This window comes from Diadema setosum, chromosome 20, assembly GCF_964275005.1.
Source record: "Diadema setosum chromosome 20, eeDiaSeto1, whole genome shotgun sequence".
NCBI lineage: Eukaryota > Metazoa > Echinodermata > Echinoidea > Diadematoida > Diadematidae > Diadema > Diadema setosum.
Window position 1 is genome coordinate 15,427,042 of NC_092704.1, and position 21,012 is coordinate 15,448,053.

Here is a 21,012-nt window from a genome sequence, read left to right on the forward strand (position 1 = left end):
CAGGAGGTCGTAGGTTCGAGTCCTGCTCGAGTATGTACGCCCATGATTTTTTATCATGGCTACTACTAAAACACTGATCAATTCAGTGCTTATTTACGTCGATGTAGGGCAATTTGTCAATCAGTTGCAATGAAAACATCTCGACGGAAGAATGTCATGAATTTGAATGAACCTTCTATCAAATGGACTGACAAAAGTGCGAAATTGACCGGGAAAACCTATACAACCATTTTTTCTGAATTCTATCTCCAATAACGCTGTTATATAAACTCCTAAAAGCGATCAAGCTGTAACACTAAAATAAAAATGTAAGGGACAACGTAGAGATAAGATAAAGAAGAAGAAAGATAGAAGGGAAAGAAAAAAGGAAAGGATTATTTTGTACTGGCTCGTCGCTAGTGCATGCTCAATAAATTTTCATTGCCGGAAAAAAAGCTTCTTGTGGGATTACTGATCTAAATCGCGCGTGAAACCGGTTTAGAGGTCAACGCACGTTTTGACGAGGACGATCACACATTTATTATCATGGATACGTGAGAGCTGGACTTGGGTATCACATGCAGTTGTTGGGTACAAATGCCTGGTAGGGTACGAACATTGGAAATAATAATATCAAATGTACCAAGTTCATCTCACAACAACATGCCATGAAGATGTATAATGGTCTCTTCGACTCGCCAAACAACTTTGCGCGTGTCACATGGTTTATAATATTATGATAGAACTCTAATCTTTGTTGAAGGAGGCCATTGCGCATTCCTTCGTGATTCAAGTGTAGCATCACATCATTCAGTAGGCCTATATTCTTTCATTCAGTATATTCCTAGCTCGAAATAGTATATGAATATAATAAAAGGTAAGATATATAAAAATAGTGACCATCATCATGAAAGAGGTATAAGACAGTAGGCCTATATGTTCACTAGACACTTTCTCTGACTGGTTATATTGACGATTTCTTTCTTTGTTTAACTACAAAGATTATGGACACACAACTGGCATCACTTGCATCATACTTTCGGAATAGTCTGTATTAATGTCTATAAGTAAAGTATGTGTGTGTGTGTGTGTATGTGTGTGTGTGTGTGCGTGTGTGTGTCTACGTCTTCCAAGATCGCGCGTGCTTTAATTAGATCTACTGGTTCATTTTACTGTTCATAGCACACCTCCGCAGTTTCTCGATCTCGGTCAAGGGTTGATTGTTTTTCTTCCCAAACTGAATACTTTTATTTTCACACATCCTGCCGAAGCTGATATTGGACTTGTGCACCTTTGCGGAACACTTCACTGATTCATCGCAAAATCTTCTAGGATTTGGATCCGCAAACATTGGAATAATTGGATCAGTGGAATAAGACAAGATGGGTGCGAGCGGTTCGGCCGAAAGATCGCCATCACGGAAGAAAATAAGCCATATTGTTGGTCATGGGCCATACAGTGCAAGGTATGTCTTTTTTTAGTCACCATCAATCTACCTTGCTCTGAACCTTTTCATCTGATTCGTAATATTCATGCAGCTGGTGGTACGCCTCACAAAATGTTTTGACTTAACACATGATGAACTATTATGCTAGAAAGATGAAACGATACTTCAAGATATTTCCGTCATTATTCAATGGACACTGATTGTCCACTTGAGGCGTTGTCACAATAGAATCGTCTTCCAATTTATTGGTTAAAGGGATGGTACAGTATTGGTGGAGATGAGAATTGGGCTTTTAACTTTTTGTGAGAGACCAAGAAAACACTTATGATATACTACATAACATACCATTTTAAGAGGAATTCAAAGTTTATTTGGTGAAAATCAGATTTGGAATGACTGAAACATCCAAAAAACAAAGTAAATCAAAGCGATCGTAATAAAGTGTGGGTCCCACACTTTATTAGAATCGCTCTTTTTTGGATATCTCAGCCATTTCAAAACCAATTTTCTCAAATGAATTTTGAATTCCTCATAGAATTAAATGCTCTTTCATATTTCATTAGAGGTTTCTCATTATCTCACAAAAAAATAGAAACCTGAAATTAGGTCTCAACCAAAACTATACGATCCCTTTAAAGCAGAGAACAAAACAAGACAATATACATTGATATATAGTATGATTAGCCTGGCAGCATAAACGTTTGATGACCTAAACGTATACATTTTCTGGGGTTTATCGTTTGTTTGTTTGTTTGTTTGTTTGCTTTTAAGCTGACCTGATCACTCCTCCAATTTTGATTTCTCAAAATAATGAAGGAAGATTCAAAGCACTCTTATAAGGCTGATCGACAGGAAAGGTTTGAATATCTGATTGTTGGTAGAGTGGCTGGTAAAGAATTTGGACCAATAAACGGTCGATGTTTGATATAGAGATCAAAAAGATAACAAGGAAGCCTTTTTTTTTTGATAGAATGATATCGTATAAAGATTTGCACGAAGAGAAATGAAAAAAATAAGGAAAGTGCATGCAAATTTGAATAATGATAACTAGTCCAAGATCAAGAATAAATATAATTCAAAGTACCAATGATGTATGATAATATCAAATAAGTTACTTATCAGAAATAATGTATCAGGATATGCATGTGATGATAATAATGACAAAACGATAACAACGGATTCTTATTGCTCCATCTATCTGTAGTAAAACTATATCTAGGTGCATTGTGAAGCAGAAGGAAAGGAAGAAGTACAATACGCTGCGGACAATATTACAGATTTGTGTCAGTTGTGCTTTCAGATTTGAAAGAATCCAAAGTTTGCATAGAACGGATATGAACAGGTAGCTGATTCCACAAATATGGTGCAAGAGCTGAAAAAGGCTCGGTCTCCAAATTGATTAGTTCTCAGAGTTACAAGTAAGTTCTTAACTGCACAACGGAGGCTATACGATTTGGCACGTATTCCAAAATAAGATCTTAAATATACAAGGGAACAAAATCATTCATTACTTTTCTAGTAATGAGCAGAATTTTGTAGCCCATACAGTCTTTGACTAGTAGCCAGGCAAAGCTTTTCAAGATGGGCGTGTAAATAAAGTGGGTGTATAATGTCCCTTTTTACATGGCGTAATTGTCCTTGGATGCAGTTCTTATAGCAGATGTTTGTGCTCTTTGCGCTTATATCCACACCTATAAGATATTTCTATCCATCTATTTATGTCCATATATCTTTTATATATATATATAATATATATATATATATATATATATATATATATATATATATATATATATATATGTGTGTGTGTGTGTGCGTGTGTGTGTGTGTGTGTGTGTCCTTGTAAGTATAATTTTGGCAAGGTGAAACAAGTTCGACCCATTGTAAATAATTCTATCATGTATGAAAGTCTGCGTATACTTCTTAAGATCGGATTGATGTGCGTATTCCGATCCTTTGGTTCATGGAGAATACTATCAGTATTACGTAATTGACTGTGAGTAGTTCCGACGCATGATGGACATACTGCCCTCATCCACGCGTCTTGTAAAGGTCATTTGTACTTTAGAAAAACTACTGTTGTTACATCTTTGGTATGTGACGCGGTTATTGTTGCGGATTTCTGTGGTTAACTATATAGTTTATAAACCTATAGTGGACAGGTGCATCAGAGCTGTGTTATTATTGCGTGAGAGAACTGGCTTATAAGGTGTATATGCGTATATATGAGTGAGTGTGCGTGTGTGTTTGTGTTTGTGTGTGTGTGTGTGTGTGTGTGTGTGTAACGCTAATTAGCTTACAAGTTAATGCATAAGAATGTGAAGTCGTACAGAACAACTCACACACACAAAGTTTTTAAACAATAAATGAGTTATTCATATTTTTACATTATCCCTGAAATTGATTGTCGTATGCATTGAAAGGAACAATATAAACAAACAAGGAAGAAAGGAAGAGAGAAAAACGGGGAGTTAAATGAAGCAAACGTATGAAATATACACTTGATCGCATCGTTGAACAAGGAGATGCAAACTCCATTGGAGGAGGGCATGACAAAATTACTGCAAAAAGTGTAACGACATTAATTCACAGAGGGTCGTGCCGATTTTGCTTATAGATATACTATACACACGAAAAAGAATTGACGAATTGATGAGGGCTATGTTGTAAAAATCATTTGGATGTTTTTGTTCGATGAAAAATGCACAGAAAAAGGCAAGTACAAGTCCTGCATATGAAGTTTAAAAGTTGAATGCAAAAACCGATGATATTCAAGATTTTAGATGGGAGAATTAAAAAATGTATTTGAATCATTAAATTCTGACACAATAACATTCACCTTTTCTATGACTGAATTTAATAACTTCATTTTATGTACGAATGCATCCCGTTGTATTTTTATATTGTACACAGCAGGAATTCCGATGACGTGCCCATCATATCGCGTCAGTCCTCCTTGTCATCGACCACGCTTTCGACTACCGATTTGGATGACGACCTGGCGAACCTGGAGTTTCCCTATGAGAATATAGTGATGGAGGGAGGTGGGACCCAGGGGACAGCTTACATCGGGGCTTTTATGGTGCGTACATTTTTATTCATTTGGTATTATTATTTGGTCTGGTCTAAGACTTTTTATTCGCTCTCCTTGTGTCACTTCACCACTATGTACGATTATTCGACGATTACAGTCACACAAGCTTGTTCCTTAAAGTCATAATCATTTCTGTATATTTGTGCAACCTGAACATTTCTTGACCAGTTACCAGTGCGAGTATATACTGTGTGTAAATATGCATATTTTCCTTTGTCTGTTTACAATGAATAAGTAGATCTAAAACAATTTCTGTTCAAACTGTACATTTTCTACATTAAAATCTTTTTTGAGAAAAAAAAAAATAATTGAATTTGATATTATATACGTTTATGGAACAGGACTAAAAAAAAAAAAATTATGGGACAATATACGAAGCTTAAAAGTTTCACAGTTTAGAAAGAACTCGATTGTATATACGATCTTCAGGCCACCATTAGCCAAATGTGTTTTGTTTGCTTGTTTGTTTGTTTGTTTGTTTTTGGGGGAAGGCATGATTTGTAGAAGCATTATTCACATTTGCTCTCAGAATCAGAAATCGTTTCATTTCTCAATTGCATGATAGGTGCTTATAAACACGTTAGCCATTCTGAAAGAGGTTCACCAGGTCTATATACAGAGCGTATCAAAGAAAAAAGATAATCCAACTTTGGAGGGCTACCATTTCACAATTGTCAGCTATGAAGTTCACAATGTTAGTTGTAAGGAAAGAAGAACTCTTCCTCTTTCCATTGGTACCACATTATGTCGACAAATGTCATGCATGACTGAGCACATAAACTTAAAAGACAACGATAACAAATTACACTTTTCCCATGTTTTGAGTGTTATCTTGAAGGAACAATGAATGTCTCACTGAATGGATGAGATCTGTCAATGAAAGTGGCCAAGTAGGCCATCCTGTACAAATGCAGGTTTGAGTTTAGAGTTTCTGGTAACATTTATAGTCCATAACCTTTAACATGGCCTTCTGTCCGATAGCTTGGTCGCTCTAACAGAAGCCAACCCACACAGTCAATTTTTCTCTGTTTATATTCAAACACATAGCTCCCAGTAACAAACCATGTCTTGAATATGAAGAGAGTAAAATGGATAATGGTTTCGCCTTTATGGGAAGGACCAAGTTATCGACAACGTTGCCATATTGAATCACAAAATGCAGGCCCGTAGCCAGGATTTTTCAAGGGGGGGTGCGGTCACTAAAAATACGGACCTTCGGTACCAATACCAATGATGACACACACACACACACACACACACACAATTTATATATATATATATATATATTCTTTGGACGACCGAACTACAAAAGTTGTATAAGAATTTGCGCGCGAAGCGCGCCGCAATTTGTGAATTTTGACTGATTTAATGACGTTTTAAAGTCTCGAGGAAATTTGTATTTTTGTCTGTTGCATGCAATCGCGTTACGGTATTTCATCTAGGAAATAGTAGAAACTCATTTTGCCAGGAAGTTGCAAAGTTTAATTGTGTTCGAGACTCTGCGCGCGTAGCGCGCCGCAAAATTGAGAATAGGGAGCTTTAGATTTTAGACGCGCGGACGTTCAAAGAGAAAAAAAAACATGATCTGAGCGTGTGCAGTAACTTGATCCGCGCTACTGCGCACACTCAGATCATGTTTTTTTCTCTTTGAACGTCCGCGCGTCTAAAATCTAAAGCTCCCTAATAGTGATTTTCATGGTGTTGTTTTAACTTTTATTTTTTTCTATTGTATACCCGCGTTAGCAGGCCTGAAGCCTGGTATGCGAGTTTGTCAAAAACGAAAATAGATAAGAAAATCTTTAAAACAAAATGAATTGTAAATGTGAACCATTTATATTTTGCCTCCTTGTGGTAGGATATTTCCAGCATTTCCGAACTTTCAAATAATCATTTTAGATTTAATAATATTAAAGGCAGTAGATCCGGTTCGCAAACATCTCCAATATCAGTCAAATGTCATATTAACCATCATGCTAAGAAGGTTTTCTTTGTGTAATTTGGAGGTCAGTGAAATTCAAAAATTAAACATCCGTTTGCCATTGGAAGAAGTTGAGTGCAAATTCAGACCTCAGGCTTAGTGCTCAGATGTTTTCCTATTTGATTTGATCTGTCTTACTGTGCACACTAAGATACATACTGGAATGGTTATTTCTTATTTATTAAATTATAGTAGCATATCTGGTTACTAGCAGTGTCTCTAGGTATTTTCGAATTTGGGCTGCAAAGAGATCCACTACCTTTAAGTTAGAAGAGAGATAAGTAAATAATGATAAAATAAACAAAAAAGAATGAGTTTCTTTTGTAATACTATCTGACAAACTTTTTACTTTACCATTTTACTTCATTGCTCAGCACTTTCCATTCTCTCTCATACCCTCTTACCCATTACATTTAAATGAAATACAACTAAAATGAGTTTGCGTGCATGCATAATACTCTTTGGAAATTATAAGTGAAAATGTTCTTAGGTTTTGGCTCACTTTAAAATGAGAACCAATAGAACTGGGGTCTATCACAACATGAGAAAATGTATAGTATAATAATCAACACTACATTTCCGAATTTGGCCTGCAAAGAAATCCGCTACCTTCAAGTTAGAAAAGAGATTAGTAAATAATGATAAAATAAACAACAAAAAAAGAATGAGTTTCTACAGCCGTATCCAGAACAGAGCCTGAAACGGTGCAGGCTCAAGAAATCGTTTGTACTATAATACGTCTTGAAGTACTGTGTGATACTGTTGACTCAGACTTCTACAAAGCTATAAGTGAGAATTGTAATCCAATCCGACTCATTACCTGAGATATTTATGAAAATATATCAATAAAGAATGTAAATTAAATAACGATGCGTCACAATGCAGTCTAACGCTCTCACAATGCTATCATACATAGGGTTTTTCACTGACTGTTTTTACTCCGGAGCTCTTGCAATATTCAGGCTTTTGTAATACTATCTGACAAACTTTTTACTTTACCATTTTACTTCATAGCTCAGCATTCTCTCTCATACCCTCTTACCCATTACATTTAAATGAAATACAACTAAAATGAGTTTGCGTGCCTGCATAATACTCTTTGGAAATTATAAGTGAGAATGTTCTTAGGTTTTGGCTCACTTTAGAATGAGAACCAATAGAACTGTCACAACATGAGAAAATGTATAAGTAATAATCAACAGTACATTTCCGAATTTGGCCTGCAAAGAAATCCGCTACCTGTAAGTTAGAAAAGAGATTAGTAAATAATGATAAAATAAACAACAAAAAAGAATGATTTTCTACCGCCGTATCCAGAACAGAGCCCGAAACGGTGCAGGCTCAAGAAATCGTTTGTACTAATACGTCTTAAGTATACTGTGTGATACTGTTGACTCAGACTTCTACAAAGCTGTAAGTGAGAATTTTAACCCAATCCGGCTCATTACCTGTGTTTTTTTTAATGAAAAATATGAATAAAGAATGTAAATTAAATAACGACGCGTCACAATGCAGTCTAACGCTCTCACAATGTTATCATACATAGGATTTTTCCCTGACTGTTTTCACTCCGGAGCTCTTGCAATATTCAGGCTTTTGTAATACTATCTGACAACCTTTTTACTTTACCATTTTACTTCATAGCTCAGCATTCTCTCTCATACCCTCTTACCCATTACATTTAAATGAAATACAACTAAATTGAGTTTGCGTGCCTGCATAATACTCTTTGGAAATTATAAGTGAGAATGTTCTTAGGTTTTGGCTCACTTCAAAATGAGAACCAATCGAACTGTCACAACATGAGAAAATGTATAACTAATAATTTGTTGGAACCGTAAGCAAATGTCAGCTGTAAGTGAAAATTTTAACCCAATCCGGCTCATTACCTGTGTTTTTTTAATGAAAAATATGAATAAAGAATGTAAATTAAATAACGACGCGTCACAATGCAGTCTAACGCTCTCACAATGTTATCATACATAGGGTTTTTCCCTGACTGTTTTCACTCCGGAGCTCTTGCAATATTCAGACTTTTGTAATACTATCTGACAAACTTTTTACTTTACCATTTTACTTCATAGCTCAGCATTCTCTCTCATACCCTCTTACCCATTACATTTAAATGAAATACAATATACAACTAAATTGAGTTTGCGTGCCTGCATAATACTCTTTGGAAATTATAAGTGAGAATGTTCTTAGGTTTTGGCTCACTTCAAAATGAGAACCAATCGAACTGTCACAACATGAGAAAATGTATAACTAATAATTTGTTGGAACCGTAAGCAAATGCCAGCTGAAGGCGAGTAGGCAAGTGTGTTTAAAGCATTAGATTATGCACGGAGATCGTACAGTTACTTGATAGATGATCTTTTCTCGAATATTGGTACTAGCAAAAGGGCTAGAAAAAGCAGCTATTATAATTCGTTAGGCATGCATAATGGCCCAATGAGTGTTACAAGAGAACTGGAGTAAGACAGGTCTTTCATTTTGTTTTGTCTCTCCTGATCGTTCGTAAGAAATGCTAATTCATGACCACCTTTTCACAATTTGATTGGAGCATGTCTCAGGTTTTCGATTATAGTAATTTCGAGGAAATTTCTTTAATTTTTATCATGTATGTAAACTTGAGGCTATTAGATTTTCATCCACTTACAATTGTACCTCTGTTCCTGTGAAAAAATGCAAGTGTCAACCTCAATGTCATCCACGAATCGCACGTACTCGGGCGGCCAGTGGAAAAAAAAAAAAAAAAAAAAAAAAAAAACACCGGTCACACGCGCCAAGGGCCATGGCATGCAGTGCCAATATAATAATAGCTCGCACAAATTGATACATAACATTTGTGTTTGTGTGCATGGGGACGATCCGATGGTTCATACAACAAAATGGTTTCGTACAATTATTCTTAACATTGTTAAACGTATACTCTTCACATTTACGTAGCATATAATGTGTCTTTGTATTTATTTGGATTGTTATCTTGAGAATTGCTAAAAACAGTTATTATGAAAAAGTGGACCTTTCAGAATTTGGGGGGTGCGTACGCACCCGACGCTACCCCCCCCCCCCCCCCCCCCCCCCTGGCTACGGGCCTGAAATGTTAGAAGAAACCCTAAAACACAAATCTGCAGTCGTGCAGGCTGGTCTAATGATTTGATCACTTTCATCGACAGATCCCATCTATGCAGTGAGACATGCATTGTTCCGCCAGCAAAACACGCAAACTTGGAAAAAGTGCAATAGTTGTCATTGTTGTCTTTGAAGTTCATGTGCTCAAACATGCATGACGTTTTGTCAACATAATTAGGTATCAATGGAAAGAGGAAGAGTTTCCCTTTTCTCACACCCAACATTGTGCTCTCCATAGCTGACAATTATAAAATAGTAGCCCTCCAAAGTTGGATTACTTTTTTTTTTTGATACGCACTGCAGAGCAAAATCTAAACCACGGTTTAGAAATTTATGGAGAGTAATTTTGTGAGTAAACTGAGGATGGGTTAAGCTTGCGTTTCCTCTTTTAGAAATGTGATATTAATTGTTGCATCCTGAAAATTTTCATCACCGCATAAGTAACGATTACTATCGTCATGATGAATGTATTCTATTGTCATGATTTCGTCATGACCATTACTTGTTCAGTAGCAATACGTATAGGCCTATACAACATTTGGCCCAATGAAAATTTTGCGTCTGCGTTTGCAGGAGCTGGAACGTCTGGGCTATGCAGACAAGATCCATCGCTTTGCCGGGACGAGCGTGGGGTCCATGATGGCCACGTTCCTTGCTGTAGGTCACGACTCTAAGAGGGTTGCCGAGGAGATGGCGATTGGTTCTAAAGGCCTCGATTACATGGGTGAGATTTCAATACCACTTCCATAGGTATTCAACTAGAAGGGACAGATCCACAAAATAGTAAGTTCATATCTTTTTAAGTTAAACGAAGAAAATTAATGTCCTCGGCATGAGCTCGTATAATACTGCTGTTGTGGGGAAATATTTTGAACTTTAAAATCTTAAACATTTCTTTTCCTACTTATGAACTTCCATCATTTTGTTTGCTTTTAAATATCCTTATCAAAGTCAACTGGATGTCAGTAGGGCCTATACGGTAAGAGTGGGGTCTCACTTTAATAATCATGTTATTGTTTATGTGTGTATCAGATGCTTCGTGCGGCGTGCTGAGCGCGATCCCTAATGTCTTCCGGTCCTACGGCTGGCATCCCGGGAGACGGTTGTACGAGATGGTGTGCCGGATGGTGGAGGAAAAACTGGGCGATAGCAAGGCCACCTTCAAGGATCTCTACGACCAGACGGGGCGAGAACTCTGCGTGGTCGTCACCAACATCAGTAGTATGATGGAGGAATACTGCCATGTTAAAACCACGCCCAACATGCCCATCGCCGTGGCGGTGAGAATGTCGACCGCTATCCCGGGTAACGTGATCAGAGTACAGGCCTACGTCAATCTGTCCCAGCCCTATCCCCCCCCCCCCACATGTATTCCCGTACCTCTGCGAACGCCATAACAGAGATAATATGACATTTACAATGTCAAATACTACAAAGATGTATGACAGAAATCCTCGCCCTTAGGAACTACAGTATGGAAATCATCCCATTTAGTTGATAGGGTCTTTGTTAAGTGGATTTGGATTATTATTCATAAAAGCGTGCGCATGTCATAGATTGATCTGCATTTGATTCAAGTCTAATCTGTTTATCATCTTAACGTTGTTACGAAAGCAACTGACATGATAGAAGCTATAACTGCTGGTTGTAGGTGTAAATGCTGGAAAATAACATTCTATGGACTGTTGTGCGTCATAGAAATTGGTCTGAATGAGTTCTTCGTTTTCAAATCAATTCAATTCAATTCAATTCAATTCAAATGATTTTATCGTGACCATAGGTGTATTTCAGCCGTACAAGAGGATTTTCACAGGACAAACAGACTTGTATGTTGATGGCGGAGTCATCTGTAACTACGCGGTCCACTGCTTCGATGGTAAGACGACAGCTATGAATTTCAAAAACCATTTTGTGTGTGTGTGTGTGTGTCTGTGTGTGTGCGTGTGTGTGTGTGTGTGTGTGTGTGTGTGTGATATTAAGTGATACCTATCAGTGCCATTTCTTGTGCATTGATGTGATAATGCGTGATAACTGTTTTGATTTGATTAGATTTGATTTATTTCCGCATTCAATCAGATACAAGGTGAATACAAATTTCAAAAGTACAAAGACAAAGAATAGCAAGTGCAGTGAAATAAATCGATAGCAGTACACAAATAGATACTCATGAGTGATTGCATTGAGCAGTATACATACACAAAAACATAAAATATAATATACAGCATTTTTCAAGAAATAACAGACAGCTGATAGAGATAATTGAATGCAGGAGACCGCCATCGTAAGCGATTAAGCTTGAAATGGATGGGGCCTCATTTCTAAACCTGTTTCATAGGATACTTAAGGTATTGGACTCAACCACAATTTTTATCCCTTGATATAAAAACGTCATTGTCTGCCAAATGCCAATTACCAGTAAGTAATGGCTTTGATAATGGTAATGAGATGCTACATTTATTACTGATTTTAAAACACGCTCTTATCAAGACAAAAGAGAAACATCCAACCCTGGATATTATGCATAACTATACTGAAAATCCTTTCCAACAAAACAAAAATTGTCTTGAATGATGTATAGTTGCACTCAAAAGAAAAATCGTTGGTATTGACACAGTCTATACGTGTATATAGGTAGAATTTGTAGGATGCTAGCTGCACATGTATATCTTCATCTATACTGAAATGTCTGCTTTCTTACTGAAGTGTCTTCATTAATACTGAAATGCCTGTATTCATACGGAAGAAATATTGTATCACAGTGAAACACGTGTATTCATACTAAAGAGTCTCTATTTTCACACTAAAACTCTTTGGATATTCTCCAGGATGGTGGCTGTCCATGAAACCAGAGGACTCGTTTTTGCGGAGAATGCAGGACCTGGAAAAGATTGCAAGGATGCTTATGAAGGAGGAGCGCTTTGGGACATTCAACGACAAGACGTTTGGAATGATTACAGTAAGAATAATTGCTAAAAACAAAATTTTCCTAAAAGATAAGGATAACCAGTAGAGTATATCTGCTGGCATGAATGTAAGAGGGCATGATACTAAGAATTTACAAAATCTTGACAATTCACTCTGAGTCTTTATCAATCCTATTCCTGTGCGATTTCCTCTGCTAACTGCATTGCATCATTGATTCCTGAAGGCATATTCACAAGAACTCTGTTGTAAACTAGTGTGATTTGCTTCGTGTGACAAGTAAATGAACACTTTATGCTTTCATTGTATGATATTTCTAAACCTGTCAAAACATTTATATCGAGCTAACAAACTTTCAAACCTGTCGTCGTTTCATTATCAACTACATCTGACTGATCTGTTTGAAATCTTGCCGAGAAATCTTAAAGATCTCAAAACTCCATTTTCTGACTGTGACATATTCAACATCAATTCACAGCTACTGCATTCCTCATTCCATTAGTATTATATAATTGTAGTGTGCTTGTTATTCTTTTTCTGCTTCTTCTTGTTCTTCTTTCTTCTTATTATTATCAATATAATTATTAATATCATTATTATTATAGCTTTCTTCCATTTATCATTATTATTATTATCATTTTTTATTATTATTATTATTATTATTATCATTATTATTATTATTATCATCATTATTATTATTATTATTATTATTATTATTATTATTAAAACCATTAGCACTATCATTATTATTACCAAACCATCATTCTTTTAATAAAGTTGGTTACAGATTTAGTAGAGTGTGTAAGAAACGAAAACAAAGCTGTGGACTGCATGAAAGTTTCCAATTTTTAGTATTTACTTTTCCAGTTTCACATATTTTTCTCTACTTTTGTCTCAGTTCAGTGAACATGAATCCCACACACTTCCAAACAAGCCCGAGCTGATCTCAACGCCGGCTCCTCTGCCCAATACAAAGCTCGCAAGGTACAACAGTTATAACGCCATACACTTAGGGGGTGTTGCAAGAAAGTCGAGTTGCGATTAATTGCAACTTTCTTGCAACACCCCCTTAGTGTGTGTGCATGTGTGTGTGTGTTCCGATTTATTTTGAGTGCTGTTCGTTATTCCGAAGGTTCGTTAATCCGAAAATAAAGTCGGGTTCATTATTCCAAAATATTTGCATTCCCTAAACCTATTGATGTTTGTCAATTCGAAAGTGACATAGGGTTTGTTAATCCGAACATTGTACTTGTACCAGAATTCCGGAGGTTTGTTATTCCAAAGGTTTGTAAATCCAAATAGAGTTCGTTAATCTGAAAATGGAAAAAAAAAAAAAAAAGGTGCATGCTACCGAACCTTCGGAATAACGAACGCTACGACATAACGAACCTTATATTTCATTTTGGGATCAACGAACCCTCCGAATAACGAAATGTCACCTTTATCTTTATTTTTTTGCGCGGCTACCAAGGAAGACCTCCAAAGGACGGGCACTTTTTATGTAACGATATTTTTATATACTATTATTAGAGATTGTTTAGCCGTCACCTAATCCATGTCTATGTCCATATTGTTTTATTTTCAACACTTAGTTTCAACTCATATATGTTGCAAAATGCGTATATGTGTTGTGTATTTTGTAGTTAAACTTTTCATTCTTGTTTTGAATGATTTTTCTGTCACGTAAACAAATACACACGGACACGCACACGCACACAGTCTATAAAGATGCCACTTTTATGAGCTAAAATTAGATTTTGTAGTTGATCTTCATTATGACAAGCCAGGGGTTAGTTCGAAGTTCCAGACAATTATGATTGTAAAGCTTTAACCTTCCCTCGCCAAGATAATAATATTGAGAATTGTGTAGGAGCAAGACTTGTTCTTCGCTCATCCATGTGACTGCCCTTACTGTAAAGGTTGCCATCAACACTATAGAGGGTGGGACGATCCGGATGGAACTCTTTACTCCGTTGCCCTCTACCTGCCCTAACTTATTACGTGGCAGTACAACAACAAAAACGGTGATAACAACAAGGGATAAGAGCACTCGGTTGTATCGAATGCCATGATATTCACAGATCACTTCAGCTGTCGTCGAGCTTGAAGAACGCAAGGAAAACGATCACAACTTTGCTAACTTTATGTCGAATGCGTCTACACACGGGCAAGAGTAATATTATGAATACGACCTATATAATCATCGCAGATTGAAACTTAGAGATAATCTTTACGTTTAAGAACGTCTGGTGAACGTAACTTTAATCTCCTTAACGCTAAGAAGAATGTGGGGGGGGGGGGGGGGCAGAACGTGAACTGACATTGAGTGTTACCTGCCAGTGAATGTGTGCAGTCAATCTCCACAACGTGTTTGCACAAAGACTGGTGGGCGGCAAAAACCGGAAAAAAATAGAACACGTAGGCCTATAGATCAACCATTCCGTACCTCAAATGCATTGTTTTACAGCTCCTCGATCCTCCCCCTCATTCTGGAACACAAGAACGGTAAAAACCGGATAAAAATGTCACCGTTTCCCAACATATTTTGAAATAGCTCAAAGTATTGTCATAAAAATGGAAAATAACAGTTACTGATTACTTGAAGAATTTTTTGTGTGCCATAAGGTCAAAAAGCAACGGTCAAAGGTCAAGTGAAAGTGTTTAAATTCCCAAATATTCCCTTCTAAAACAATAACCAGTCCTCCGTGAAAATGAAACTTAATTCAAGGAATTAAACACTCAACACATTTTTGACAAACAAGTCATTTCATTTTCTTCTTTTTTTGGCCTATTATGTGAAACTTTCGTCTTACATTGTCAAGATGTACTCTAGACCTATTGGGAGAACCATGCACCATGGCGGAAGCATACCATTTGCCTAGGGGACATTGCATATAGTTGTTATGTATATTGTTATTATGTGAAATGTTATAAAATAGAGAGAAGCTGAAGTTCTCTGTCGATCAAACTGTAATTATAACCAAACTAAGCTACAGAATAAATCTCGTAATGTCTGATTCAATTGCCTCCCTCCAGGGCCCATGTCAAGCTCGAGGCCGCTCGGAAGCAGACGCTGCGTAATCACCACAGGATGACGACGGCTATGAATCGTTTCCTGCAAGTCCTCAGCGAAAACGACGTCGACGAGAATCAAATGATCAGCCTCGACGAATTACAAAATGCTATTGAGAAGGTAAAAAAAAAGATAACGAATCTTAAACCACACACAGAAGCAATCAATATGGGAGTGAAATTCACTGTGACTAAACGGTCAGAACGTTTTAAGAGCTCACATTTCTATCCCAAATATAAAAAGTAAAGGTATATTTCTATCGTCATAAGAATGACTTCTAAATCATATAAATTCAGATTCATCTTGCAAGATGAGGCTATATCAGTGTCTATAGCATAATAAATAACAATATACTATATTAATGGAAATGCTGTATACAATGAAATTCTATATAATTCCCCGCAAAGGGCTTCCGATATTGTTGAAGTGACAGAATCACTAGGGGAATGTGCCGTGAACTTCACAGCATTTGATACCAAGGAGAATAAAAAAAAAAGAAAAGAAAATTAATGCGGAAGAGAGGTGATTGGATTGGAATTCAATAAGAAGGGAATGTTTCACATTATCCATGGCAATATTATGGTCAAGGGAAGAAAAATCACATCGGGAAAGGGGTTAATAATGTGTACGTGCGTGTGTGTATGTGTGTGTGTGTGTGTGTGTGTGTGTGTGTGACTGGCTGTCTTTCGGCAGTGTTCCTGCGTCAGTATAATTGTGTGTCAAGATGTACAGACAGGCTGAAAGGTTGGATAGGCTTGAATACCACTTACCCATGAGGAAAATGCGCCACTTTTGAATTTGCCATCAGTGTGGGGGCAAGTTTTCCACAGAGGACGCCAAAGTCTTGTTCGGCGAGGACGCCACCATCGATGAGATCTTTAAACGTCTTGACACCAATAATGACGGCAATGTGAGTACACAGTAAAGAAAAAATATGGAAGTATTAGGTGGATCAGATTGGAAGTAGAAATCGAGATCAGAATCGAATGCTTCACATTGTCCAGAACAATGTATACGGCATTGTATTGGAAATAATGCAGTCTTAAATCATTGTCGATGTGTGTAAAGTACGGGTGTGCCTTTTTCGATACATGAAACAAAAAGAAATGGATTCTTTCCTTTAAACATGTATATAGTCAGTACGTAAACACTATGCTAATTTTAACAGCATGATCAAGCTAAACAAAATATTGAAGGTAATCAAATTCAGATGACGTTAATAATGACAGCTCTGTCATTGTAGGTAACAAAAAGAATGATATCAGAATTCAGAACGAGGAACGTGCATGGTCACTATACTTATAGGCATAGTTTTACCCGTTGTTGTTGTTGTTGTTTTTTTTTTTTTTTAAGAAAATTGTATACTGAATATAACACACCTGTTATAATCATGACGATACGAGTTGTCTGTTATAAAGATAGTTATCATGCATCATTATCATCAAAACGATAGATGTAACGTTTGATGACTGATGATAAAATGATAATAATCATGGTCTTAATTAAATAAATGTATAAATTATCATCTTTGGTGCTATAACTATACTTTCCTGTTGGTAGTCACTCGTCACCATCAGGAAGAGAATTTTATTTCCGAGGTCATCACAATATGATTTTCGTGACTTTGTATCTCAGATCCACTTTCAAGAGTTGATGTCCTTTGCCGAAGAGGCGGGCATTGGAATACAGAGTCAGTACATCGGGTCGGGACGAAACGACATCAGCTCCACTAGTCAGTTTGTTGGCGGGATCTTCCAGACGTTACTCACGAGTGTCAGACGGTCATTTTTGGCGGTAAGGCTGCCTATTATTTCATACTGTACGTGTCCATTACTAGTATTCCATGTAGATGGGCGTGATGCTATGAATTATGGTTATTTATGTTATGTTATGTTATGAACAAACGCTGTTCACGGCATTGCTGAGTCAAATATTCATAAAAACAAGAAAATTATATACGCGAGTTTCGACTCAGTTTTGGCATACCCATTACGAAGAAAAAAATTTGCTTTGTAGAAGTGTCAATTTAAATTTCCATGGAAATAAAGCGATAATGTTTCCTCGGAGGTAGGACTTTGAATCGGGATAATCTAAAATAGGAAACAAAAATGTTACAAAAGATACGAAAAAAAAATACTTTAACCAAAAATCTTCTACTCATTAAGACATCACACCTGCCTACTCTCGTGTATGTCTCAAGTAATATCATCCTGTATTTTTGCATGTTCGTACACTTCTAGTATTCTTCATGTAAACGTATCCTCCCTCATACATTTTATTCTAATTTGCTGGAAATTATCTATAATGATGGGACATATTATACGCAAGTGCCGAACCAATGCAAAGAAAAAAATAAGCGAAAAACATGTTTCCTCAAATATATGGAATAAAGATACTGTCGCATAAAAAAAAAAGAAAAGTTGCATGGTATGTAAGCGTCCTGTGATTTGCTTGCAATGTTGATGATTATCATCGAGAAGTACAGAGTACGTGATGTTTAATTCCTATACAGGGCCATGACAGTGATCGAACAGTTCTCATCAACACGGTGTACGTCAAGTCTCTTGACTTTAAGAATGACCAAGAAGATATGGACTACATGATTGAGGTAATTTTTGCCTTTTTAAATGGTTTGTTTTTATATGATGAATTATCAGTGGATACATTGAGTTGTCGCTCTTATCATACTTGATACAGTGGAGAGGACTGTCCAGGTATTTTGACACATTTATAGATTTACCAGTATATATACTTAATAATCATTTGATATTTAATCATTAATACATGTTTCTTATGTATTTCCAATAGTTTTTGTATTTGAATATGCATCTGTGTGCGTGTGTGTTTGTTTGCATATCATATTTGTTATTGAAAAAAAATGCACGTACCTATACAGAATGTCAAAGTATGTATTTTTCCAAATTTATATTTTCAATTCAATCGATCTCCAATGTACATGGAGAGCTAAACTAAAATCATATAAATTCCAGTGCAATTATTAAAATTAGGTCTTGATATCACTTGTCCTGTTTTATTATTATTATTATTAATTGCGGCAGAAGCGTCGAGATAGATGCAAGATCAGATTTTGCAAAATGTTTGTAAGATAAATTTGGTGGCAAGATGTGACATTTGCCACTTTTAAACGGTATAAGTTAACCCTCATTCGATACAACTTTAATTCAAACGTTATATAAGTTACTCCTTCTTAACGAAGTATACGAACTTTGTATACAATCAAAATTACACAGAGCTTCTTGTACGAACTATAACAGCAGTAATACTTTACAGACTTTTGGCTGATCATGTCCAACTTGAGTGGCTGATAACCCGTCTTTAAAATAAATCCAACTCAAAACGAAAATGTTGTTTTGAAAGAAAAAATCGACAACAAAATCGACAACATGTGCGTGGAAATGCGTTGTTGCGATATGATCATTGCAATGTCATGCCATGATTCTGTCAGTTCTTAAGAAATATCCTAAAAATCTACTTATTTACACTGAAATTATAGGTTACATCCTGAAAATTATTATCCGTTATGTCACCATTCCTATTGCTAGATATCATGTTAATGTAAGTATAGTAGCAAGGTAGCTGTATTTGTGTTGACGTGTACTTCATATCATTGAGTATCTTGAAACCGGAAAAAAGTGCTATAAAAGCCTGTAATCATTATTTTTGTTATTACATGTGTTGTTATTCTTATTTCTATTATCACTTTATCATCATTACTACTACTACTACTACTACTACTTCTTCTACTACAACAACAACAACTACTAATATTGTTATTACTTGTAGCAGTAGTAGTAGCAGTGGCGGATCCAGGGCCCCCTCTTTATTTATTTTGTTTTTTGTAAAAAAGAAAAAAAGAAAAAAGAAAGCTGGAGGGGGCGCGTGCCGCCCCTCCCCTTTACGGAATTCCTGGATCCGCCCCTGAGTAGTAGTAGTAGTAGTACAATGTAGTACTTATAGTACACTGTAGTTGTATCATTATTATATCAATACTGCAGCAAGGACGACGTGGCATGCGAGCTTTCTTGACGTACCAGAAAGAGAAGGGACGCCTCACTCCTCGAAAGGGTGTGGGAAGAGAGAAAAGTGAGCGACGAGCCGGGGAAGTTCGCCCGAGTGAACTATCCGTAATCACTGAATCCAGTAGTGAGATGGATAACCATGTGTATATGTAACTCTATACTTATGCAAATAAAATCCCTATATGGTATCATCTTCTAACACACACAAACACACACACACACACACACACACACACACACACACACACACACAACGAAAAAATATCTAGGGCCTATATTATTCACGTAAGTGAGCTATAAATGCACATATTGGAGAATCTATTGTGTTACCCTATATACACTTATTTTTCGTTGCTCTGAATTCCGTCCTCAAAAGATTAAAATTCGAACAAAAAAATAGCACGAGTTATCCACCAATTCCTGAAAATTACAAATGTCGCACAATTATGTGAATTATTTCTAAATGTGCCACAAGTTAACCCCTCGAGTTAACCACACAAGTTAACCCCTCGGTGCAAAATCACGTTGTAATACCGAACGTGATTTTCGTAGTGGGGTTATCGACGTATTTCACATCTTATTCGTGCATTAGAGTAAGTATTCGTATCAGAATAAAATTCACCGTGACATTCGTATCGAGCGGATGACAAAGAGAAAAACGGCAAATGAGGCTCAGATTTCGTATTGCACCGAAAAATATTGAACATGAACATTTCGAACAATTTACGTTGTAAAATCTTGTGATAAATCTAAATCTTCTACATCTGAGGTAAAGTGAGAATTACTTAGCGTTTCTACACTTTTGTGTGTTGGGTCCAGCACAATACAAGCATGAAATGACAACTCTGCACATAAACAGGCGTGGGAGCATGCAAACAGGATCGAAAGTGCTGCTTTGATTTAACATTGTCTCATATTGTTGAATAATGACAAGCACTTTGGGAAGAAGGTTGGCTGCTCCACCTTTTTTTTTCTTCTTTTTTTCATGTCATATTTATGTGCGCTTCCGCTTCAAGTTTGGTGATAAATGTACTGTATAACACATGTAGTTTACGAAATTGCTAGCCCCATTTATGTATTACAAAGAGTACACACATTCTCTCCAAAGCAGTAAAAATTAGTGTTCCGGCTTACACTCTCCTTTAGTTGTGATTCTGTGGAATCCATATTGGAGGTCATTATTGAAATACTGAATTTGGCTGCAACTGACCATTTGCACTTTTCAAATCGGAAGTTTTGCCCATATTGTAATGTATTTCTTGTAGTGATGTTGTAGGGTGTTTTTTTGTTTGTTTGTTTTTGTCTCTACCAGGCATGTTTACTTGCAGTTAAGATGAATCATTG

General features: G+C 36.5%; 1 protein-coding gene across 1 annotated transcript; it reads left to right on the forward strand.

Annotated features, from left to right (window-relative positions):
• Nucleotides 1–1,361: 1,361 nt before the first annotated feature.
• LOC140243456 (uncharacterized) lies at nucleotides 1,362–19,821 on the forward strand. Its single transcript, XM_072323133.1, has 12 exons — nucleotides 1,362–1,444; nucleotides 4,340–4,508; nucleotides 10,207–10,357; nucleotides 10,666–10,938; nucleotides 11,414–11,509; nucleotides 12,459–12,589; nucleotides 13,454–13,539; nucleotides 15,592–15,748; nucleotides 16,449–16,538; nucleotides 17,264–17,422; nucleotides 18,141–18,236; nucleotides 19,645–19,821. Exons 1-12 carry the CDS (start codon nucleotides 1,362–1,364, stop codon nucleotides 19,819–19,821), a joined length of 1,668 nt encoding a protein of 555 aa, XP_072179234.1.
• Nucleotides 19,822–21,012: the final 1,191 nt, after the last annotated feature.